Source organism: Squalius cephalus (assembly GCF_949319135.1).
Source record: "Squalius cephalus genome assembly, chromosome: 15".
Classification (NCBI taxonomy): Eukaryota; Metazoa; Chordata; class Actinopteri; order Cypriniformes; family Leuciscidae; genus Squalius; species Squalius cephalus.
The window spans coordinates 23,824,299-23,849,803 of NC_137136.1; the positions used below are offsets into that span (position 1 = coordinate 23,824,299).

Here is a 25,505-nt window from a genome sequence, read left to right on the forward strand (position 1 = left end):
TTCCGTCATGCATTAATAATATTAACAGCTAGACCATTACGTACTCGCATTAGCGAACAGTGTAGTAATAGTAAGACCGGAGATATGCGTAGTCCTATAGCGTCTCATTTTAAACAAGTTGGCCATAACGTCAGTGCTTTACAATACATCAGTATAGAGAAAGTAAAAACCCTTTAGAGGAGGTGATTATGAGAAGTTATTGTTAAAAAATGGAATGTTTTTGGATTTTTACTTTAAATACATTGTCACCATCAGGGCTGAATGAGGATTTTGATATTAAGCCTTTTCTATAGTGATGCATTTATTTCTTCATCTGCTTTTAATATTATTATTAAAAGGTTTCGTTTTTTAACAAATAAGATCTTGTTATATTTTTGATATTAATGTATTATATCTTACTAGTAAGAGAGTGGAATATCAAATATCATACAGTGTTTGTTTAACCCTTGTGGTTTATGTATATTTTGTTTATTGTAAGAACTTTTTTTATTATTATTATCCTTTTTTTTTTCCTTGTCACATGACTTACAATTATTTGTCACCTGCTTTTGAGTGTGTCTAATTAAGGTGATCAGCTGCTTTCTATAAAGAGCTGTTTGTATTCCACGTGTGTATTGTGCCTGATGAAGACATTTGTTGGAGCTGCTATTTTCAATGTGCAGACTTCACGCTTTTTTTTTTCTCCATTATTTTATTTTCCTGCACCAGAGCCCAATTAGGGTGTTTGGGATGTGCAAACCTTTTTTGTATTTTTCATGCTAAAGCAACATTTCTCAATTTTATTTAGTTTAGTTTGGTGTACTAAAATGACTAAACCTGAAATAAGAATTACTAACAACTAAAAGAAAATAAATAAATGACAAAAACACATAAAAATTACTAAAACTTTAACTAAAATGTAAAAGGAAAAAGTATAATACAAAAATAAAAAATAATTTAAAATATTTAAAACACTATAATAGTATTTCAATGATACTAAAACACAGCACATATGTAACAGTACCGCTCTTCACCCTGATGCATGCATTGCAGCAGACTATAATTAATGCACAATCTTTGGTTTGATAATAACACTAAGCTATATTGCGATTTCAGTTTTAATTCAATCAATTGTGCAGCCACATTTACGGATTCTAATTTTACATTTGGTTTAATTATTAGCTGTTCATCAACTCACAAACCCCCATTTATGAATCCCTGCCCTAGGGGGACGTCCGGGTGAATCTGACAAGCTAAATGACCAAAAAAAAAAAGGGCAGCAAAACCAAGCCTGGATTTATATACAACCCTTTATGCCTTCAAGTGAATCTGAAATGAATTGTGTAGTTTTTCACTTTTTATGACAACTGGTATACCTGGAAAAACAGCTAAATAAAGCTTAAGAACAAAGAGATTCAAATAATCCGCCGCACATTACATACCATCTGATCCCGGTGGCAAAGACTTCATGGAGTCACGCTAACAGGTCGGGTGGGTAGGTGTTATGGGATCGGCACAATGACGGCCATTCCTGCAGGACAGAGAAACCCGAGCACATGGATAAAAATGCATCACCACGGAAGCCGAGGACAACTCTGAAAAACAGAGAGGGAGTGCGAGACATCTAATACTAAACAAGTCAATACTTAAATACAGAACATAACATCCAACATGGCTATGACACTTACAAACTCAATTATAACCAAACAGACAATACACAGTGTTACTCAAACACACAACAACTAATACATTTATCCACGAGTGTTGGGGGGAACTTTTTTCAAGTAATGAGTAAAGTAACACATTACTTTTAAATTTACAACAAAATATCTGATCTACTTTGTTTTCCCATTTATTGACTGACAGCTCAGCTTTAGTACTAAGCAACACAATTACTGTAGTCAACATTTGAAGTGGATCAAAAAAGTTCCTCAAAGTTGTCCTGAGACAAGAACGGGTATTGTTCAAAATTCATGTATAACTTTGATGAAAGGTTTTGATACACTTCAAATGTTGACTACTGTAGATACTTTTTTAGGGAGTAACACAATATTGTAATGCATTACTTTTAAAAGTAACTTTCCCCAACACTGCAAATGACAATAGAACGAAACAACACAAATCAAGCGTCTTTGGAACAGTATTTTTTTTATTGTATGGCAGTTTTTGCATTACAAAAATACAAAAATTACAGTTTCCCTATAGTTGATTTAAGCACCCTTCATAGCTGGTTAGTACACATAACAAAGGCAGTGAATAAACCATTAATATCAAGTTTACTAGGCACTCATCTGGCACAGTCAGGCTGGGGGGGGGGGGACTAAACTGGATTTTATAATATGTAACTATGTACCATGTAGGTTTTAACACTTTCATAGGGGAACTTTTTTAAACATGTTACCACAACAAGAACCTGTAGGGCTCAGTGTCACAATGCTGTTACAATTTTGAACACACATTCAAAACTGGGTGAACAAAGCCAGAGAAAAACATGGATTATCTATAAATACAGTTAGCAGTTTAAAATTAACCCAACTTTCCTTTCATTTTAAACCAGTTTTGGAGAACATACATGTGCTGGCGTCGTCTCAGAATGTCTGCAGCAATAAACAAATTTTTGCTATACTATTACTAAATATAGACATTTTCCATTTTCATTTGTTTTTCATTAAAAAATAAACATGACTTCAGAAAATGACTTCTAGTATTTCATCAAATAACCAGTAAATTGTTTAAATACTTGAATTTTTTTACAATCATGGCACCAGTTCCATTATGAAAGTTATCTTTTATAAATTATGTATCTGCACCAGTCCCTCATTTTTAAATTTAGAATTTTGATATTTGTTTAAAATGTGCATTTGCCCAAATAATTCTCCCAGTTCAAAGAAGCTTATTAGTTAAAATATCAAGATACATTTTTTTTTTTTTTTAAAAAAGCAAGTTGATTGAAAACAATATTAGCACGAACAGTGTAAATCTACATCGAACATTTTGGCTGCTAAAACAGTCATATAAAATAAAACACAGTAAAATAAAATAATCATGTTGAGTGATAACTCATGCTAAAAGGTGGCGAGTGTGAAATGTAGAAGAGGGCTTGAGGGATGCCATGGCAGTGTCAAAAGGTCAAAGGTCATGACCTTAAACCTAAAGGTCATGCCTATTAGGTAAGGAAGACGCATACACAGAGGGAAAACGGCACACTTCATTTACAATCTGCTTTCCCAGGAGGAATAATGTTGTGTGCGCAGAACAGGAAGACAGTCTCTCTAAACACTGGAACCTCTGTATGACACAAGGTCTGCTGATGAATTGTAAAAGCTCTCTACTGCCATCTGCAGGTTTTTTCAGTCTTTTTGCATACTTTCAATCTTCATAATGTGCATTCATTGGCACACAGAATATTTAAAGCAAAAAGGAATGTGCAAGAGTGAGGGGCATATGCAAAAAACGCGGCATATAGACAGGCATAATGACAAAAAGCGTTATGAGAATATATACACATTTCATTTTGGCAATACCCCGCATGAAGCGCCCTTAGAAAAACGAGCAGAAACACCATTTGGAATGCAACTTCAATCTGGAAGTTTTGGAATTACAGAAATATCTGTAGAATGATCAAGTGTAATGACAATTTGACTATTATATGGCAAACAAAAAGTGAAATAGTGTCACTGAGTAAAGAAGCCCTATTAAAGGTTAAAAAAAAACATACAAAAAAATAAAAAGCTGCCATGGTGCATTCAGTATAACTAACTGATGTTGATACAATGTATGTAAAGTTGCATTAAGGAAACCAAAGATAAGAGCAGATCTGCTCTGCTCAAATCCACTGAGTGAAATGTAAGGAGGAGTAAAGTATGGTACTGGCACAATGTTAGAATGCACGTTTATGCATGCAACTGTATGTGTGTGACATGTGGAGGGTGTGTCATCAAGCTGCTCTGAATGTACCACTGAAAAAGTTCATGGTTTGGCTTTAAAAAGGCTTCACAATTACAAAACAATCAGAACAAGAACTACTGAGGGGGGAAAAACTGTACAAAGAAAAAATGAATAAAAAAAAATAAATACGAGTAAAAAAACGGATTAAAAATCAGTTGCCTTTGTTTTAAAAAAAAAAAGAAAGAAAAAAAATAGATGTATACAGCTGTGGAATAAAAAAAAAATATTGGAATAAAAAAAATAACTTTCTGGCTTGTTTTTAAAGTTTAAAGTTTATCTATCATGAACACAAATGGAATTTTTTCCCCATATACTCGTAAATGTCATCTTTACTCTTTCCTAACTAAATTAATTTATTTAAAAAGAAAGAAAAAAAAGAGCAAGCCAAAGAAAAGAAAGAATATATGGAGAATGAATGCTTAATATTTTTAAGTGCACACTAGAGGACAAAGTTCTTATGACAAAAAAAAAAAACACTCTAAAAGCTGATCTTAGCAAATCCATGCTAAATAATGTACAAATGCATTGCGCTGAGGAATGTGAAATAGATGACGCATGGAAGATGTAGATTTACATGACTCTGTGTTTGTATATTGAGCTTACAGCGGGTGATGGATGAACACACATGTGTGCTGAGCTCCCTCTACTGCATCAAAATCAGTGCTATGGGCAGTGTGTTCTGCGTGTGCTTTGTGCATGTGTCTAGTTGTTGGGGTAGTACTTGGGGAAGAGGTAGAGGTCTTTACAGAGGGAGCTGGTGAACTCGGACATCTCTTTACAGCGATGATGGGCTGAACCGGGTGCGTATCCCTCTCTGCTTTTAATTCGACCGTTCACCTATAGAGAGCAGAGTGAACAAAATACTTTTTAGTAAGTAAAAGCCCTTTTAGCATAATTCCAAAAAAGTCCACTTAAAGGTTGTGGTATACATGTCTTCTTGCCATGAAATCTTATTGTATATCTTTAAGTAAATATAAGATTAATATTTATATTGTTAGTAATATTTCAAGATGACCACTTATTGGTGTGAAGCACTTGAGGATTACTTAATTATCCATGCATTGCATTTTTACAAAAATTATATTAAAATGTGAGTATCGAATATGATACATCAGGCTTTTAAGGAAGGTATATTTGTACATATTTAAATTACAATTGTATTGCATTGCATTATATGTTTTGCACCCACTATAAAAACTACAGAGCTTTGATCATAAAAATAAGCATTTAAATATAATATTAGTTAGACATATTATTGGGAGATATCAAGAATCAACTGAAATTTATTTCAAGCAGTCTGCTATACTGTTATAAAGATCTCATCGATTTACATTACAAGCTATCAGAAATCCATATTGCTTTTTGCCACAAATGTAAGGGATGCACCGATACCACTTTTTCCGATAACGGTCCTTTCAATTTTGGTACTTGCCGATACCTGTATTTTCACTACATTTGCCATTTATATATATATATATATATATATATAGATACACACACATATTTCCTTGTTATTTTCATGCTTAATTAAGCAAGCTAAAATGTATTGTATGAGCTTCTGTTACTTTTTACTGTTCATTCTTTGCTTAATCATATTTTATATTTCATTTGATAGCACAGCACATATTTAGAGCTGCTCCAGCATGGCTCAGTGGTGAGGATTGGGTCAGTGGTTCAAATGTTTAGACACCATTGAAATATCACACTTCTCCATTCCAATTTTGATACTACCGTAAACTTAAAACATTATTAAAGACAAGTATGTAGTCAGTAATAAAATAAGAACAAATTATCAAATTACAAATAGTACAAATAAATACAATAGAACAAAGAAAGGCTACAAATGAAATAAACAGTTTTTGGGGGGTTGCGACGTTCGTCTGTTATAGGACAACTTAGTTTGAATAAAATTAATATTTGTGTAGTGTTCAATGTTGTTATCAATAGAGATACGCGGATGTGGTATTAGTTCATCTGCAACCGCATCACAAAACTCATCATCCGCACCAACGTTTTTTGACCAGATTTCAAAGCCGCACCCGCCCGCCATCCACTGATTGTTTTGCGGTCTATGGACGATGCAATGCTCTGCTGATGCGAGCCGCAAGAAAGCCCTTGTCTGTTCTAGAAAGGATGCAGCAAAGATATTTAATGCTAATGTATGAGGCATAGGCCTACGCTGAGTTTCATTCATTTACGATGAGATGCGCTCTAGTTCAACTTCACAATGCAATGCAAGTGAACGCGGCGCATCGGAGCCTCAATGTCACGGTTATATTGTCTCCTATATTTGCTTTTTATTTATTAAATACATGCAATTGATTGATGAAACATTTATTAAAATTAAGATACAATTTGTACAAAACGAAATTCGCTTTAAAGAAATGCTTTCTACAAAGCAAAACTTAATGAAGTGTTAAAAATCATGTCTGACGAATTACAAAACAAAACTTCATTAAGTGGTAAAAACCATGTCTCCCGATTGTAAATGTTCATTGCTAATGTTTATTATTGCAAATGTTTTTCATTTGTTTAATAAATCTCATAATGATGGCACATCACTATATCATAGCTTTTATTTCTATCTCAAATGATTGGCGGTCGGTCAGGGGGTAGCCTACTTGGCAAAGAATCAAATACAGTTGGAAACGACGTAGACCTTTAATAACACAGACTGTTAACAATTGTTTTTAATTAGTATTTAAACATTCTCTATGATAAAAAATGTTTGTAAAAATATTTTAATAACACGGTTTTGGCGGTTATAGAGTTGTAATGACGGTGTTCAACTATAACCGGCGGTCTCACGGTTATATGCTAACCGTCACACCCCTAGATATAGATGGATCTTTATAAAGTTACAAAAGTTATTCAGTCAAGAGCAGTTTGATTTGATTAACTTTGAAACTCAGCAGCAGGTTTAGACTGCTGTCCCTTTAAGGCTGAATGCATGGATCCAATATGAATATACTGTCCCACATGCGTTTTATTTCTCAACTGTCTTCTTCGTTCACTTGAGATATAACCCACTATGGACACTTGCCAAGACGGGTGTTTATACATAATTTTGCGTGAATTCGCCCGTTCAAGCACACGACGTGTAAGAGAATATAATTCAGTATTTGCTGTCTGAGGCAGCTTTCAGAGCGCTCGTTTCTGATGTTTGCGTTCATGAAAGTTCTTGACCTGCAAACATCCTGTGATAATGGAACCATTCGTTATACATAAATCAGGTAACAGTTCATGTTTTACTTACATATATGATTTAGTTTTAATCCAAATGACTCATGTGTGCTGAGTGAACGATCAGCAATGAAGAACATGCAACAGAAGTCTCTCTCTCTCTCTCTCTGATAATATATGTCTTGTTTTACTTTCTTTGCCTCTGACATCCAACCGATGTCCGGGGATGTGCTCGACAAGCTCACACGTTTGTTCCGCTGTGCGCTCAATCCACTGCATGTTTTCTCTTTTCAGCTCACGCACCACAGCTATATAGGTTTTACTATATTTTGTTTAATATTCCACTAAGTAGATACATTTACTTCATAGACAGCCTTGTCTTTTATCCACATTAAACTCTCAGTTGTCTGTGTTTCTTTGTCACAAGCACTGTGCTGTACACAAATATAAACATATACAGATAGGCCTATAATTTAATATGTGGTAAGTGATTCTCATCTATGGCTTTAATAGGCTATTTCACAATTAATTTATGTGAAAATTTGTACTAAGAAATAAAACCATTTTTTAGGGTGAACATGCATTCCTTTTGGAGACGCCTGAATGTTTTATTAAAAGTATTTGACTTGCTGTAGCCACATTATAATAGACAGTTTAATATAGTATCTACAGACCTACATTACCCTGCATTGTGAAGGGCCAGTGTCAAAGTCCAGCACACTTCTGAATGGTTGGTGCCAGTTTTCGTAATGCATTTTAGAATGGTAGGTGTCACTTTATAATGGTTTGTGGCATTTTCTCTCAAACTAGTTTACAATTATATAAAATAACAGATAACTGTTAATAACTTTATTATTAAATGTCGTTCTGCCGTTAAGTGTGTATGTTACACCATGTACATAATGCCCCGGCAGACAGCAGCATGTGTCACTAGGTTATATAGGAGGTGCCACACCAAACGACGACATGCTCCCCAACAATGTCAGTGGCACATGACGCACTCCATCGGCACGTCACTAGATTTAGTGGCACATGCCACTATCCACTGGAACATGCCAATGACAACCGGATGTGCCAATGGCTTATGTGCGTAAGATGCCTTGCCACTTAATGTTAATACCGCCTCTATAAAAGCCTGATGCATCTAATATGATACTCAACAAAAAAACATATCTGCAAAAAAAATTTTTTTTTAAAGGTTCAATAAATATTTTTCTGACCATTTCATGTCATGCTTTACAGGATGTTGCATGTAGTGAATAAGGTTTTATGAAAGTTTGTCTCTAAAATCTGATTTTGAATGGATATAAGCTGAATTTAACATTCATCTGTAAGGTACAAAACATAAAATGTTTGGAAACCATAAATGGTCAAAAATCTGTCTACTCAAAAAACACACTGGACTAAAAGTTTTACCTGCACAAGCATGTCTGACAGGTGTGTGTTATTGGCTCTCTGTCTGAAGGCTGTGTTCAGCTCCTGAATAAACCAGGACCCTTTCTTGGTGTTTCTCATCGCAGCAGTGCCTGAAGCACAAAACACGCACAAAACGCAACACGTCAGCAATCTGCTCTGCCTCTAAATATGACATGATGGATGAAAATAAAATCACTTAATGTGTGGTTAGGGAATATACAACAATGTGTACACACTGAAACCTTTGAGGGTGGCGAAGCCACAGATCATATCAGATCTCTGGGGTAGTTTGACTCTCAGACTCTCCCTTTCTTTCTCCATCCTCACTTTGTTGTCTCTCTCCTCCTCTCTCCCAGCATCCCTCTGTTCACAGCCTGGAGATTGAGTCCGCTCTTGGCCATCCAACTGGTCCACGCCGTTGTCCATCTCCTCTGAAATATTAACATTAATATTGCTTGTTAACAATTTAACACCATGCCAGCTTCCATCACTATTTAGGGCCTGTGCACCGATGGTGTGAGGACCCTATTGGAATTGCATGAAGTTTTAGATTTCATGGCCAAGTTAAAATACAATAAACTCAACACTGACTCAAATCTATTCAAATGTTTCAGCTGATTAAATTAATAAAATTTTGGCATGAGGCATGGTATGTATTGGTAGATGTAATGGTAGATCTCAAAACTTATATTAGCAACCGAAACAACCGATTAATATGCAGATTTATGTCATTTTTCAAGTATTGTATCATTGTGCCAGCACTTATATCTGAGAAATACTGCTATATTTTGCACAATACACATTTCATTAAAAAAAAAATAAAACACATAACCAGTCGAAACCATGACTATTCAGTCCATCTCGTCCATTTCTTTTTGGGTTTTAATTCTTAAAATTTGGTTTTGTAAAAATATTCATACATTGTTCAAATTTGTATACAAAATGAATTCTTGTAAGCAATGAAACCTTTAGATCAAAATCTTTTTTAAAAAATGAGAAAAAGTCAGTCCATTGTTATTTTAGTATTATTTATTATATAATACTATAGTATTTATTCGTGTATATATATATATAACATTTTCATTGTCGTGAACATTACGTTACATGCGTCGTGGCGCTCTCGTGAACTCACGTAAGAGGCTCACACAGAAGAAAATGAATAGTTGAATAAAGTCGTTTCTTTGCACACAAAAAGTATTTTCATCGCTTGATAAACTTAAGGTTGAGCCACTGTAGTCACTTGGGACTATTTTAACGATGTCTTTACTAACTTTTCTGGGCCGGCAGATGCAATTACCTAGCAGCCTATGAAGGAGTGTGACAACTCTCAGATTTCATCAAAAATATCTGGTTAAATAACTGATAACTCTCACCTCCTCGACATGCCTGAATGAAGAACATCTTTGGCTTATTCTGGAGCAGAGGACAGCGGGCGTTATCAAAAACCTCAAACACCCAGTCCAACTGAAAGACAGAAACACTGAAGAGTTGAATCCCTGTCTGTGGTTTAAAACTCTGATTTCTAAAGGAATCTTTTGCAAGGAAGCAAATTTACTTCACTTTATAAATGTACAACTGTATGAATAACTAAACATTAGGTATTAAAATCAGGCGCACCTCCACTAGCTGTCCGTCTGTCCCGTAAATAGATCCCTCAACACCATGAGACAGTAAACACACAACAGCGCAGTCATACTCTGCATGATCCTGCCGCTGGGCAAACTGTTCAAGGCACTGGCGCATTGCCTGGAAAACACACCCGAATCAAATTTTTTTTTATTAATAAATCACTTTGCTTTGCAGGGCAGTCTGACTCTGCAGCGTGTCTAACTCACCTCTGCTGTTAGGTCTTTGCGCAGGCTGACTGTGAAATCCATCTCTGTGAAAAGTCTCCTCAGCGTCTCCTCATCCACCTCTCCACCCCTCCGGATGTCCAAATCAGTGTTTGCAGAGTCAAACCTCACATTACTCAGCACCAGGGCCAAGCCTCGCGGGCAGGAGCGCATTGGGTAAGCCTAAAAGAAAAGACATTTGCATGGAGGATCACACTGAGCTAAAATAGCGTAAATATATATGCAAATAAAGTGGGTATTTGTGTGTGAGTGTGCATTGAAAGGAAGAGAGTTTGTGTCCTAATACCTGTGACCTGTGGGACTGGTAAAATTCCGGTGTGCAGGGAAGTACCGCTGTGGTCACGGGACAGTCAGCATCTAAACGCATCTCCATGGAATCTAAAACATACAAAAAAAATGTCTTAAGTTAGTTTCTGCTCCTCTAATTTGATTGGCTGAGGGGTCTTCCAAGAGCACTAAAATGTATTATAAAATAGATATTGTTAACTAAAACCATTTCTGTAATTTTCTGTAATATAAATATTAGATGGACTTCAAATAGAAATTCAAACAACTTTTTTTTTTTATTAAACTACTTAAAATTAATTTTTATAAAATTCAAATAAAACTCTACAGAAATTATAAAAAATAAAAGCACATAACAAAATTACAAACTTAAACTAAAATTAAAGCTACACTAGGCAACTTTTTGATATATAAACAAAATGTTATTTAATGAGAGAGTTTAAAAAAATCCATCTTCCAAACCTTTAGTCTTTACTTTACCCAAATACACTATAGTAATGATTTATATTTTAGAACTGTCTGGAAAGATTTTGACAAACATTGCATAAATACATTTGCCTGTGCATGTCACATCATAAATGTACATAACAAAATGTAGCTATGGCTGTCGGTAGTGTGAAGCTAAATGTTTGTCGTCACAACAAATGAGAATTTGACCATGTATCATTAAAAACGGCAAATCTCCATGGAATCACCGGTTGTGTAAAAAAAAGTATTAAATTTTTTTGGCCATACTCTCTGATAAGACGTCCTGTATCCATGTGTACTGCGATGCTTTGATCTGCATTCATCCATGTGGAGGAGCAAAGCACAACAAAAACAATGCTCTCCCACAACTCATGCAGTTTTCTCTTTTAACCGCTAGAGGGCCAAAGGTTACATAGTGTAGCTTTAAAATGAAAACTGAAAATACAAAATTAAAGTTAATTCAAACTATGATTAAATACTATAATAGCATATAAATATAACTAAAATAATCACTGTTTGTGAACTCTGCTTATCAGTGATTATATCAATTCTGCCATGACATTAGCATAGTTTTATATAGTGCACAAACACAAATAAAAGCACACTAAAGAGCTCACCATAAGTCCTGGCTCTTTTTGCAGGTATCACACATTCCTGAGTTGGGAGAGATAGTGGGGGCTCTGAAAAGCTTTTCTGTAAAGATTAAAAAAAACACACACACATGCACAAAATCACTCTTCTACATTAGCTACAGGCTTTATGTGTGAATACATACAACAGAAAGTTCAAGTCAGTGTATTACTCACTATTCCAGGTGAAAGGAGAGTTTGTACTTGTCTGTTTGGTTTTTGTGAAATAATCACTGCAGTTTGGGTGTGGTAAACTGGAGCACAATATAGATGTTGCTGCACAGTTTTAGTCCTACTCTCTCTCCCTTTTATTCTACTGACCCAGCTCTGACCTCTGTGGGTGGCTCAATTTCTATACGTCTCATGGTCATAAGATTTATACCACAACTCTTCCTGTCACTTATTGTGGATAAGAACATTTTTTAAATAGTTTATTTTATTATGCATAGTTTATTTATTAAAACTGCCAATATAAACAAAACAAATATGCTTTAATCTCTTGTCATTAAGTGCAGATCATCAAGTAAATAGCAGCTTTAGAGGACAAAAATTTAGAATAATGACGCACAAAGTTTCTTTCTCTGAATACAGCACTTCTGTTATCCTTGCCTCCCTGTTTCTTATCAGATGTGCTGTCATCACTAAGAAAGAATTTCCCCGTCCCTAAGTACTTGATCACTAGAGCTTCCCCTAATAGTGGACAAGAAGAGGCTTAGTCGACCCAAAATTGTATTAGTTAGAGAAAAAAAAAACCTTGTGGCAAAGTCACGCAGTCCGTGAGGGACAGATGGTTAACGGCGGGTCCTTGTGGTAATTACAGTATGTCGGGCAGAAAATACATGCGTTTGCCTATCATCCATCGGCCTTAAATTTCATTGACAGAATTTTTTTTAGCAGTGACGGAAAAATCTAGATAACAATAAGTGTCATGTATTGTACCTTGTAACTGTAATTCTCACCCCTGTCGATTTGGTGGCGAGTGCGCTCTTGCTGACTATCAAGTTAATTGTCAAGGAATGGCTTTTCTGAGTTATGTGACATTGTTTATTTCGTTCTGTAATGTAGCAAAGTGGAAGGAACTGGATCGCGTTCACTCACGCTCCGCTTGTGACTATACCAACACATGCAATATTGAACACTGCAACCATTATATTCTTATAGAAACCTGTCAAGTCAGTCTAACTGGGTGTGATCCTGAAGTGGAGGCACCAACTCACGTCTTTCTCAGTGAAGTCCATAAGCAGGCTGCAGAGGTGCTGTTGCTCTGTCGCAGTAAGAGCAGCACAGAAGCTGCTAAATGCCAGAGGGCCACGTTTGGGCAAAAGAATCAACAAATGGCGACTCTTGCTCTGGGACGTCGATTTAGCCTGAAAGATTCAAATCATGCCAAGATTAAAAGTAATCAAAGCATTATTTATGAGGCTTGAGGTCGGATTTTGCCAATACCGATAACCAAGTTGGGCAGTACCTGATTAATTAACCAATAGCTTTTTTTTTTACTGATACTGAATCAAAACATAAGTGCTGAATCTAATGCAAAAATAAAGAGCATTGACTGAACCATGACAATGTACTGAACTTTTGAAATAATCCAAAATGAATAAAAAAAAAAACATTTACATGTGGATGTGACTTCCAAAACTTTGCAGTCTCTGTGTGGCTGCTGTTCCGCTTAAAGGTACAATATGTAAGAATTTTGCATTAAAATATCCCATAATCTCAAGGCCAGTGTTATATATTTTGTTAAGTTGATTACTTACAATATCCCAAATGTTTCCAACTATTTTTAAATCGTGAGAAAATTGCGATTTTAACCAAGGAAACGGGGCGTTAGAGCAGGGGGGAGCTGGGAGTCGCCGGTCAATTGCGTCATATCCGCGTTACCCTCGGTTTCCGCTCGTACTGCGTGGAGTCCTGGACAAATGCGGAAGTTGTAGTTGTAGCGTCTATCAAGCAACACACGTTAGCTTGTTTCGTGCAGTCGTTATGGAACACAATTATTCTTTACCGATTGCAGCTGGTTCTGTCGACAAAGCATGCTTAATTTTATATTTTCCAAATGTTGCATTCGGTAATAGTTATGTTTATGTAAGGGAAGTATTATTGCTTAAGGTTTGTGTTTAGTTTATTGGCATTGTTTATCACGTCTGGTGTTTATGGCCATGTAAATAAATATAGCATGTGTTATACATAAAGATTAATCAGTATTTTGGCAAATGATGTGGGTATGTTCGAATGTACTTTTACAACAATTGTTTAGAACACGTAAAACTGCGCCGCGTTATCACAACAATGGATTCGACATACAGTAACATCTATGATAACCAATTTAGTATTAAACCTTACTTTTCTTGTGGTTAATTCATTTTAATGAAATAAAAGTGTGATGAGGTTCAAGAGTCAGGAAGGAAGAAGACAGGGGTCGGCGTGACTGGGACTCGTACTTTATTAAAATAAAGCAAAACAAACAAAAGTCATGCACAACGCGCATTCACCGTGGCAACCGCGACGGCACAAAACAGTTCAAAAATGAGAGCTCGCATCCACCGGTTTTCTTTCTCTGCGTCCAATTTTCTCTTCAGTCTCTCTCTCGTTCCAGCGCGGCTTATAAGCGGTCTCTCCACGCGGATCACAGCAATAAGACACAGGTGTTCGTCATTTGCACTTGACCTACTTGCGTCCCACTCGTCTCTTCTCTCTCCCATTACAGACCGCGCTGAACCACGCCCCCCTCGCCACAAAAAGCATGTCATTATAAAAATAGAACTTAGCCTCATCCATGAACATGATTTTTCGATTCCCGTCTGACTGATTTACATCCACGGTGGAGTTGAAAACGACAGTTCCCATCATTCCACGCTCCGTCACATCGTCATCAAGCTACGCCGTTGTTGTTGTTTGGAATGTAGCGCCCTCTAGCGGCAAAAAATTCTTGCATATTGTACCTTTAACAGCATAAAAAACTAAACTTTTTTGGATTTATAAAGTGTGGAAAGAGCGGTCCCTTTGTAATCACTAAAAAGCTGTGACTCATCTCTAGGGCTGGGTCTGGTACAAATTGATTTTCAATACTCAATGGTATCAAGGCAATTCGGTCAGTGTAAAATATAGATTAATCTGTATTAAAGTTACAAAAGCTAGTCAAGATCAGTGAGTGATTTTCTTTTTTGACAGATTTACAGGTTTATTTTAGGCTGCTGTCACTTTAAGACCTAATGCACAAATTAAAAAAACTGTCACATGCGTTTTCTTTCTCAACTGTTTATGTTCACTTAAGACATAACCTACTGTGTTTACGAGGATATTTTTACAGAATTTTTTACAGAATTTCTCTGTTCACAAAAGAGAACTCAAATAAGTTTTCGCATCTTCTTTGGCTTGAATGGTTTAAAATCACATTAAAATGTGCACACAGGAATCAATAAGTGGAATCGAAATTGTAATTTTAGAACAAGTATTCGATTCCAGAATTGGATCGATTTGCGATACCCAACCCTACTGAAAAGATCAAGCAGCATGTATTCAATTGGCTATACTGCTCAATACTACAAAACACTTTCTAAATAGAAACCTTTGTCCCCGTAGAACTCAACCCCGTTGAAATTGTATGTATTCATGTATTAAATTGTATGTACTCTCTTTTAAAGCACATTATGATTAGCTAGTAAAAATAAAAATATGTATTACAGTTAGGGATGGGACGATTACCGGTTTCACTATAAACCACGATAAAATGTACTGACGGTTAGTAATATCGTTTCAAATTTAATTATCATTAAAACCGTGTTTGATTATCGCGATTTTATATCTGTTCAGCCAGCAACAGTCTGAAGCAGGCACAGCGCGCAATGTTGTTTTTTTATTCAAGAAGGAATTGCGGAAGGCAGTGACCGTGCTCGGGAGATTTTTCAGCCTTTTAAAAGAACCAATTCTGAGGTGTGGTCATATTTTGGCTTTAACAAAAGTCCTGAGGGAAACTTAATCGAGGATGGTCACCCTGTCTGCAGAACATGCACAAGAAAAAGTCGCTGCAATAGGGGTGAAACTTCAGATCTGCCGAGTCGTCTTGTGTGACCATCACCGACTGTTGTATAGCGAATGCAAGGCAAGTTAACTTTGACCACAATACTAAAACTACGTCTGGGAAATAATTGGGCACAAAATGTTGTTTTAAGTTGAATATTTTATATCAATCACTTGAAATAAACGTGAAGCTTCCGTGAAGAAAAGTTCGCAACAAGTGGCTTAGCCAAAGACGAACGAACAAGTTCAAACAAGACTTACAGTCCCTAAAGTTAAACTTAAAAAACGTGGTGAGCGTGCTTTTGCCGCTGCTGGGCCGAAGCTCTGGAACTGCCTTCCTCCTTCTATTAGGCATGCTCCATCTATCTGTAGTTTTAAATCTCAGCTCAAGACTCATTTATTCACCTTGGCTTTTAACACTCTGTAGTTTGTCTTCCTGGATTTTTCTTTTATTCTATTGAGTGCCTTTTTGTCTTGTCTGGTATTTATGTATGTATAGTGGTTTTATTTTTGTGTCTCTTTTATTCCTTGTAAAGCACTTTGGTCAACTTCGGTTGTGCTTTAAATGTGCTCTATAAATAAATGATTGATTGATTGATTGAAGACTAAGAGTGACATTTAAGGGATAATAATTTATATTCATTATACACTTATTACACCGATTTTTTTTACCACATAATTATGAGGACATTGAATTGAGATTAATGTTTTAAATCTTACCCGTTTATAAATCCATTATGTACAGCGTACAAAACAATCGTTCAGACAAGATGATCACAACAATATTATCAAACTCTGTAAACAATAAATCAACTCTGATTTAATTTTCAATACGATTAAAAACGGAGACGCAAGACGGCAAATGTATTTGAATGAAACGAGAGCGCGCGTCCGTTGTGATACATAGTGTAACGTCTGTCAGAGAGTTTGAAGTCTGCCCAGATGAAGAATACAAGACAGTGCAAATGAACTGGTAGTTTCACAAGACTTTTATAGATGTTTCCTCTCAGTTAAGCAAGCACACTCTTCACATACATGACGAAGAGCGAATGTTAAAAGGGAAAAGAAAACACTCTAAAACACGCTACAAATCAAAAGTGGAAGTAAACACATTATAAAACAACGGTCAGCAGTAGAGCGGTCATCTTCCTCTTTGCGTGATCAATCTCACTCTCACTGTGCGTGCGCGCTCACATAAAAACAGCATGCATACAATAATGTACGCCATAGAAAAAAGTTATCTTAAAGGCACATCCATATTCATGTCATGACATGAACACTACTTAACACTAGGTGGCTGTTACAATGGATGTGTGCGGTGTTATAATGCGTTGCTATTGACGACCGTCATTATAAGGAAGGAAATGCTTTAAAAAGTGCATAGAACTGCTTGTTTTATTTGTTGTTTGTTGATTTTCAAATATAAAACTTGTTGAAATGTCTTCAGTGTGAACATCAAATCTTTTTGAACACTTGCATCTCGTTTTAACAAAACTGTGATAATATTGATAATCGCGATAATTTTGGTCACTATAATCGTGATATAAAATTTTCATACCGTCCCATCCCTAATTACAGTGAAATTTTTTTTTTTACTGAAATCAGATGCGTTCCTGAATTGTTTCGTATCTCTCGGCTGCATGAACACATCACACATCTTGCAATTTAGCTGGCTAACAAATGCATAAACGTGCCAGCTGTATATAAACTAATGCATATAGACCGTAATTATAAAGACATTTAAACATTTGTTTTGGATTTGCGTGAATTTTTGTCACATTGTTCTAATCACTTGAGGTACTAATGTTAACGCCCCCTCTCAGCCTTGTCGGCTAACAACGGCTCTTCTCTACTAATGCAGCATATAATATTTTAAAATATGCCAGCATGCTCTGTAGTTTACTGTATACATTAGAACTGCAGGATAATGGCTAAACTGATAATCATATATATAAAATCACGATTATTTTGCTAAAAATTATAAATCGCAATTATTTTATTAAAAGGGTTAATGCACACTTCACCTAAAAGGCGTGTAGGTGGCACAACTTCATTTAACCAACGAAAATGATATGATGATACAAAACACATGGTTTCGGTGAGCGCTTTGTAATCTGTAATTCGCATTAGATTTTCTAAGCGACAATTCGTTTGCACACGAGACACGACAGCTGTGATTTTGCAGTGATTTCATGTGGATCTAAAATGACGCTTTACAACTTACCATTATGCTCTCTGCCATGTTTTCTGTGAGGATTCCATCTTGTTGCAGACACTGGATCAGAAAGTCATCCACCACCAAGTCCTGCAGCAACGTGACCGAGTTCTTCCTGAGTGCTCGTCTCTCCCATTCTTTCATGCCACACTCTCCCAGCATGATGAACCGCTAAATTAAAAAAAGAAAAATAACAGACATAAGTTACAAAACATTCAATGTAACAAAGTTTATATAACACTAACTTAGGTTTTCGTTTATCGTAAGACAATAACAGCTATAAAAATATACACATATAAATATCAAATTATAGACACTATATATATACACACACACACAATGTAATAATACAATTATATTAAAACATAAGCAAGTGGTCATTTATTATTATAATTATAGATATTCCTTATATATTTTTATAAGGAAAATGAAGCTTATTCTAAGGGACACTAATAAGTCTGCATTGTAACATTACTTCATTAATGTATTCATGTTTTATACATTTTTATGAAGTATTGAGAGATCATAGTAGCATTTGTTGTGGTGATGGCTTAATCTGATTTCAAATTAAAAATATTTTATTATAGAACTTCTTTAGAATTGACAATGACGAAGTCAAAAACATAATTAAGTTTAAGTTATTTTACTTTATTTATAAATATATTTTGGGGTGAAAGGGTCCTTCCGTGCTATACTAACCCGAATCACATACTCGCAGTCTCGCAGACGCACAGGTGAGGAGTGTCAAGTGATCTACATGCCTTCACAGCCTTCTGCTTAGCGTCTGCTGAGTTATAATGCCTACAAGCCAAGGTTCACTTTACCTGTTGTGTTACAGCCCTCGTCGTGTGAAGAAGATGACAGTAAAAGACGCTACACGAATGATGTATGAAAGATGATGTTGATTTGAAGTAAATCCAGAATGATGAATGCCAGCTCGCGTTGAGACTAGCTTAGCATGCTAATCAAAACAAAACCACAACTGTCAATATAAAACACTTCTGACACTAACTAAAGCATAAAAGCAGAACAGCTGCTAAAATGCACCTCAAATCGGTTTTTTGTTTTGTTTTTTTACTCCTTTCTGCTGTTTATAAATTTTGCGACCGACAAAATTTAACAGAATTAACACGAGCTACACAATACTATTAACGTTAGCTGTCAGGTGCTAGCGCTTCATGCGAGCTTTGCTTTGCTAGACGCAGAATTCGTCCTTTTAAAGTTCATTTAACGTTACTCTTTGTTTTTCGTCGTCGTTCACGAGGCTACACGAGGAACTACAGAGTTTGTGCTGAAAAACGGACGAGTATTTTTAAAATATAACTGACAGTATGCTGATTCTCTCTGTACAAACTTCCGCGGGTACTGATGCAGCGAGGCAGCCAATCAGCATTGTGTGTGAAGATGATTGACGTGAGCAGCAGCCTATCAGAGCCCCGTCCGCCCACTAAAGGGGCTGATATTGATGTTTAATCCACTTATTTGAAATTTGAAACTTGTGTAATACCACACAGACGTTTCCATGGTTTAAAATGAACATTAAATACCAGCACAACTTCAAGACTCATTTCTGTTCACTGAGCAATTTTTATTATTTCAAGTTTCCATATTTCCCAGACTTTTTCAGTATAAATAAATACAATAAATCTAATAAATCCCAGACTGCAACTGGAACTGGAATGCCTATTAAATGGGACTCTATTAAACCAACAGCCTCAAACTCGAAGTAAACAACTTCCTGACGGTTGTAGGCTAAAACTTGCAATTCTTGCAATTCTGTTTGTTTTTTAAAACCTATTTAAACACTCCTTTTGTCCTAGTTTTTGATTTTTTTTTAAATATTATATTTATTTATTTATTTATTTATTTTAGACTTTAATATGCATTTATTTAGATTAGTTTTACTGTGAGAGCTTGTTTCTCAAAGAGTCACACCTTGTGATCATTGTCATTGATTTATGCTAGTTTTTTGTTTTGTTTGTTTTTGGCACCAAACAAAAGTAAAACCCAACATATACAGTATATAGGCTATATATACATATATGTTTGTGTGTGTGTGTGTGTGTGTGTACAGTACTGTGCAAAAGTCTTAGGCATGTTAATAGTAAAAGTAAAAGTCTTCCGTAGAAGTTGCGTGTGTAGGCTACTTGCCGTTATTTCACATTGCCACACAGGCATTCATGCGTGTGTGTGTGTGTGTGTGTGTGAGTGTGTCTAAACTGGATCTACACAAAATAATAGCTTTTTACTTTTATCTTGGCTTTCAACAAAAGGAAAATCTACAGGTCTACCAACATGGCATTAGGCTATAGGACGTTATAAAATATACTGCGCCGAAATAGACTTTAGCCTACAGGCGAAAACACTTTTCAGACTGGATCAAGATATCCAGCTTAATGAATGAATGCATGAATGAGGCATTTATATAGCGCGTTCATATGAAGAAAAAAGCGCTTAACAATCATTTCAAGCGCTTAAAAGCGCTTTACAATCATTTCAGGGAATCTCTCCTCAACCACCACCAGTGGTTATTATATTTGAGGAAATCACGGGATCCGGCCAAATGATTGGATACAGAATGATGCACTTAAAATGTATCCAGAACGTATTTACGGTGAAGAGGGAAACAGTTCTCGACCCAGATGTGTTGCCTATAATAGACGAGCACGAAAACACGTCAAAAACACTGCCACATAAAGTTTCGACCAGACTGTGAACCTACTCCGGCGGAGTCTGTGTGCTCGTCTATAGGCAACGCCATGGTAATGCATGTTGGTAGATTGGCACCTGTCGAATTTTCTTTTCGTTGAAAGCCCAGCCCCAGATAAAAGTAAAAAGCTACTATTTTGTGTAGATCCATGTCCGAGGCAGTTCGACTTCACAAGCGCATTTCTTTACACAAACACACAAAAAAAGCAGAATTGGAAACACGCCCTATGCACCAGTGGACGCGCGCCGTTATGAATGCTATATATTATATTATATTATATTATTATATTATATTATTTTTTTACAGTCTATGATGCACACACACGCAACTTCTACAGAAGACTGTATTGTGGACTTTAATCTCGAAATGTTTCGACTTTAATCTAAAAATATTTCGACTTTAATCTCGAAATACTAGCTTTTTTTTTTTTTTTTTTTTTGGACGGATTTAATTTTTTTTTTTTTTTTTTTTTTTTTAGCGTTGCATTTCAGGGCTTCCGTAGATCCTCAGTTGATGTGGACACTAACATAGCAAAAAAACAACTAACATACACTCAAAAAAATAATCTGTTGAACGAATTTAGGCCTAATTAAATTAAGGAAAGGTTTTCCACGAAATTGAATTACATTTTTCCAACAAAATCGAATTAGTTTGAAATAATTTGTTGTAATCTTGTTGTATGAATTTAAATTAATTTGGTCATTCCTGCTAGATAAAGTTTTGTCAGGTTAACTATATTTAGTTTTTGTCTTGCCTTAAATAACCAACATTATAATTTTAGTTAATTTGACTCTATGGTCACTTCTAATGATATACACTGCTTGTGTTCAATTGAATTATTACTTGTGCAGGTCTGCGGGCGAGGTTTACACAGTGTATACTGAGTGCCCACAGCCTGAACATGAGGTTTAATGCACATATAGCATATACTGAGCCCACTGCCTAAACACAGTCGCCACTCTTCTGCATAATGGTAACCACAAAATTCAAAAACATTACAGAAAGTCCTCTAAGTTTCTAACATAACTGAACATTAAACACTAACGTTAACTAACAACATCTTTCCATTTACTGAAAAACACATAAAATAACACTTTTTCCCTAAATTGACCCTCTCAATGCAGTCCCTTGCAAAGCATGCTGCGGGAACTACAGATCCACTGCCCAGTTAGATGTCAACAACATTGATTCATGTAGTTTTCACACAAATGAATTAGGTTGATTGAACACAATTAAAATAAGTTGTGACAATATTAAACAATCGTGTTACTTTTGCTTATTGTAATTAATTATTTTAACAAGAGGTCAAAATTATTTTTTTGAGTGACAAAAATATTCATGTTGACTCAATTAAAAAAATTTTGGTAAACCAATTTTTTTTTTAAATTACATTGATTACATTTAATGAAATTAAGCTGGAATCATTTCTATGAAGGGTTGTGTTGTATATGCTCATTTTAATTAATGAAATTGAACAAAGAGCTAAAATCATTTTTTTGAGTGTAGTTAGCCTATCGCTGGTAATCTTTATAGTTATCATTCTATAACTAATTATATTAATATAATTGTAGAACTACTATTCTGACAGACAGAGAGAAGAGCAGATGACTTTACCTCTGATGTATATGCTCCTGATTCCATCAAACAGAAAGAATGAAGGAAGGAATTCCCTCCTGGTTTTCTTATATAGCCTAGAAGACAGAGATTAGTCATCATTTCACTATAACCACAAACATACAACCTTTCATTAACTTGGCCTCAAGACACAACAGAACAGGTCCAGTCAGTTTTAGTCATCGCTTTCAAGAAACTGAAAGGAAAAAGAAAATCCTAAAAAGATGCTATACGTAACCAAAAAAAATCATACAGCCTTTAATGGGGCTCAAGCCCTAACAGGACAGGTCCAGTCAGATTTAGTCATCACTTCACTGAAAAAAATGATTATTTGAATTTAATAAATGTTTTTATCGTAAGTGGTTGCACTGATTTTAGCTACATTTAAACAAATGCAAAAACAAACAAAAAATGTTATTTTAAACATTGTGAAATATAAAGAAGGATATTGCTTTTAAACAGGTTCCACTAACCTTGTAAACTTAAAGATTTGTGGTCAGCATGATATATGGCTTATGAAATATTAAATATTAATAAAATATCAATCATTACATTAATAATGTAAAAGTAAGTTATTCATTTTGACCATGGCATTATTATGGCATTATTATGGCATTATTATGACCGCCGCTAGCGTAGCTAGCGAAAGCGGTCATATAGGGATTGTCAAAGTTTTTTTTTTTTTTTTTTTTCGTCACCTTACTGAATTTTTCGTCAATGATACCAGGGACACCGAAGCACCGGGGAACATGAAATTTGGTGGGCATGTAGCCCCACTACACTTCTAAGGAAAAAATTCGTTTGGTCCCCGGGGGCCACTCCCCCCCCCCCGCGCTGGGCCCCCCCAAACCCAAAAAAATGCAGTTTTTCCTAAATAACTACCTGAACCGTGGCACCGAGGATGAAGAAATTTTTATGGTATGTTGGTCTACTAGACTTTTACGGAAAAATTTCGTTTGGTCCCCGGGGGCCACTTCCCCCCCCCGCGCTGGGGCCCCTGTAAATTTTTCGTCAACGATACCAGGGACACCGAAGCACCGGGGAACATGAAATTTGGTGGGCATGTAGCCCCACTAGACTTCTAAGGAAAAATTTCGTTTGGTCCCCGGGGGCCACTCCCCCCCCGTGCTGGGCCCCCCCAAACCCCAAAAAATGCAGTTTTTCCTAAATAACTACCTGAACCGTGGCACCGAGGATGAAGAAATTTTTATGGTATGTTGGTCTACTAGACTTTTACGGAAAAATTTCGTTTGGTCCCCGGGGGCCACTTCCCCCCCCCGCGCTGGGGCCCCCGTAAATTTTTCGTCAACGATACCAGGGACACCGAAGCACCGGGGAACATGAAATTTGGTGGGCATGTAGCCCCACTACACTTCTAAGGAAAAATTTCGTTTGGTCCCCGGGGGCCACTCCCCCCCCCGCACTGGGCCCCCCCAAACCCAAAAAAATGCAGTTTTTCCTAAATAACTACCTGAACCGTGGCACCGAGGATGAAGAAATTTTTATGGTATGTTGGTCTACTAGACTTTTACGGAAAAATTTCGTTTGGTCCCCGGGGGCCACTTCCCCCCCCCCCGCGCTGGGGCCCCCGTAAATTTTTCGTCAACGATACCAGGAACACCGAAGCACCGGGGAACATGAAATTTGGTGGGCATGTAGCCCCACTAGACTTCTAAGGAAAAATTTCGTTTGGTCCCCGGGGGCCACTCCCCCCCCGCGCTGGGCCCCCCCAAACCCAAAAAAATGCAGTTTTTCCTAAATAACTACCTGAACCGTGGCACCGAGGATGAAGAAATTTTTATGGTATGTTGGTCTACTAGACTTTTACGGAAAAATTTCGTTTGGTCCCCGGGGGCCACTCCCCCCCCCGCGCGGGGGCCCCCGTAAATTTTTCGTCAACGATACCAGGGACACCGAAACACCGGGGAACATGAAATTTGGTGGGCATGTAGCCCCACTACACTTCTACGGAAAAATTTCGTTTGGTCCCCGGGGGCCACTCCCCCCCCGCGCTGGGCCCCCCCAAACCCAAAAAAATGCAGTTTTTCCTAAATAACTACCTGAACCGTGGCACCGAGGATGAAGAAATTTTTATGGTATGTTGGTCTACTAGACTTTTACGGAAAAATTTCGTTTGGTCCCCGGGGGCCACTTCCCCCCCCCGCGCTGGGGCCCCCGTAAATTTTTCGTCAACGATACCAGGGACACCGAAACACCGGGGAACATGAAATTTGGTGGGCATGTAGCCCCACTACACTTCTACGGAAAAATTTCGTTTGGTCCCCGGGGGCCACTCCCCCCCCGCGCTGGGCCCCCCCAAACCCCAAAAAATGCAGTTTTTCCTAAATAACTACCTGAACCGTGGCACCGAGGATGAAGACATTTTTATGGTATGTTGGTCTACTAGACTTTTACGGAAAAATTTCGTTTGGTCCCCGGGGGCCACTCCCCCCCCCCCCCCCCCGCGCTGGGGCCCCCGTAAATTTTTCGTCAACGATACCAGGGACACCGAAGCACCAGGGAACATGAAATTTGGTGGGCATGTAGCCCCACTAGACTTCTAAGGAAAAATTTCGTTTGGTCCCCGGGGGCCACTCCCCCCCCGCGCTGGGCCCCCCAAAAACCAAAAAAATGCAGTTTTTCCTAAATAACTACCTGAACCGTGGCACCGAGGATGAAGAAATTTTTATGGTATGTTGGTCTACTAGACTTTTACGGAAAAATTTCGTTTGGTCCCCGGGGGCCACTTCCCCCCCCCGCGCTGGGGCCCCCGTAAATTTTTCGTCAACGATACCAGGGACACCGAAGCACCGGGGAACATGAAATTTGGTGGGCATGTAGCCCCACTACACTTCTACGGAAAAATTTCGTTTGGTCCCCGGGGGCCACTCCCCCCCCGTGCTGGGCCCCCCCAAACCCCAAAAAATGCAGTTTTTCCTAAATAACTACCTGAACCGTGGCACCGAGGATGAAGAAATTTTTATGGTATGTTGCTCTTAAGGGCCCACATCAACCTAGCCCATAATCACTCATTTGTGATTTGCGCCCCTCCCATAAAAAATGAAAATGCAATATTATTCTGCTTTAATCGCCCCTATCTTCAGTGGAGATGTTCAGAACTGCACCATATTTCATGTGTATGATTAACTTGACATCCTCTGGGGGTATCCTCTGCTAAGTTT

At 37.1% G+C, this 25,505-nt stretch overlaps 1 protein-coding gene across 2 annotated transcripts; it reads right to left on the reverse strand.

The window, feature by feature from the left end:
* Window positions 1–2,106: 2,106 nt before the first annotated feature.
* On the reverse strand, window positions 2,107–19,399 carry casp2 (caspase 2, apoptosis-related cysteine peptidase). Of its 2 annotated transcripts, none has more exons than XM_079894831.1 (12): window positions 19,047–19,399; window positions 18,824–18,960; window positions 18,009–18,170; window positions 12,979–13,128; window positions 11,750–11,825; window positions 10,666–10,757; window positions 10,362–10,541; window positions 10,144–10,272; window positions 9,900–9,990; window positions 8,769–8,957; window positions 8,527–8,636; window positions 2,107–4,764 (listed from the first exon to the last, which is right to left on the reverse strand). In XM_079894831.1, the coding sequence occupies exons 3-12, from the start codon at window positions 18,159–18,161 to the stop codon at window positions 4,630–4,632; spliced, it is 1,305 nt and encodes a 434-aa protein (XP_079750957.1). In that variant the 5' UTR covers window positions 18,162–18,170; window positions 18,824–18,960; window positions 19,047–19,399; the 3' UTR covers window positions 2,107–4,629. The 2 variants fall into 2 exon arrangements, with proteins under 2 accessions (XP_079750957.1, XP_079750956.1); XM_079894830.1 differs by having other exon boundaries at window positions 2,114–4,764; window positions 8,763–8,957.
* Between the last annotated feature and the right edge of the window lie 6,106 nt (window positions 19,400–25,505).

Excerpts from the sequence above, each read along its gene's own strand:
- casp2 (XM_079894830.1), bottom strand. The coding sequence starts at position 18,161 with ATGCTGGGAGAGTGTGGCATGAAAGAATGGGAGAGACGAGCACTCAGG. Across the intron at positions 13,129-18,008 it reads ACATGGCAGAGAGCATAATG|GCTAAATCGACGTCCCAGAG; the intron begins GTAAGTTGTAAA and ends TGAATCTTTCAG. Across the intron at positions 9,991-10,143 it reads CAGACGGACAGCTAGTGGAG|TTGGACTGGGTGTTTGAGGT; the intron begins GTGCGCCTGATT and ends TCTGTCTTTCAG.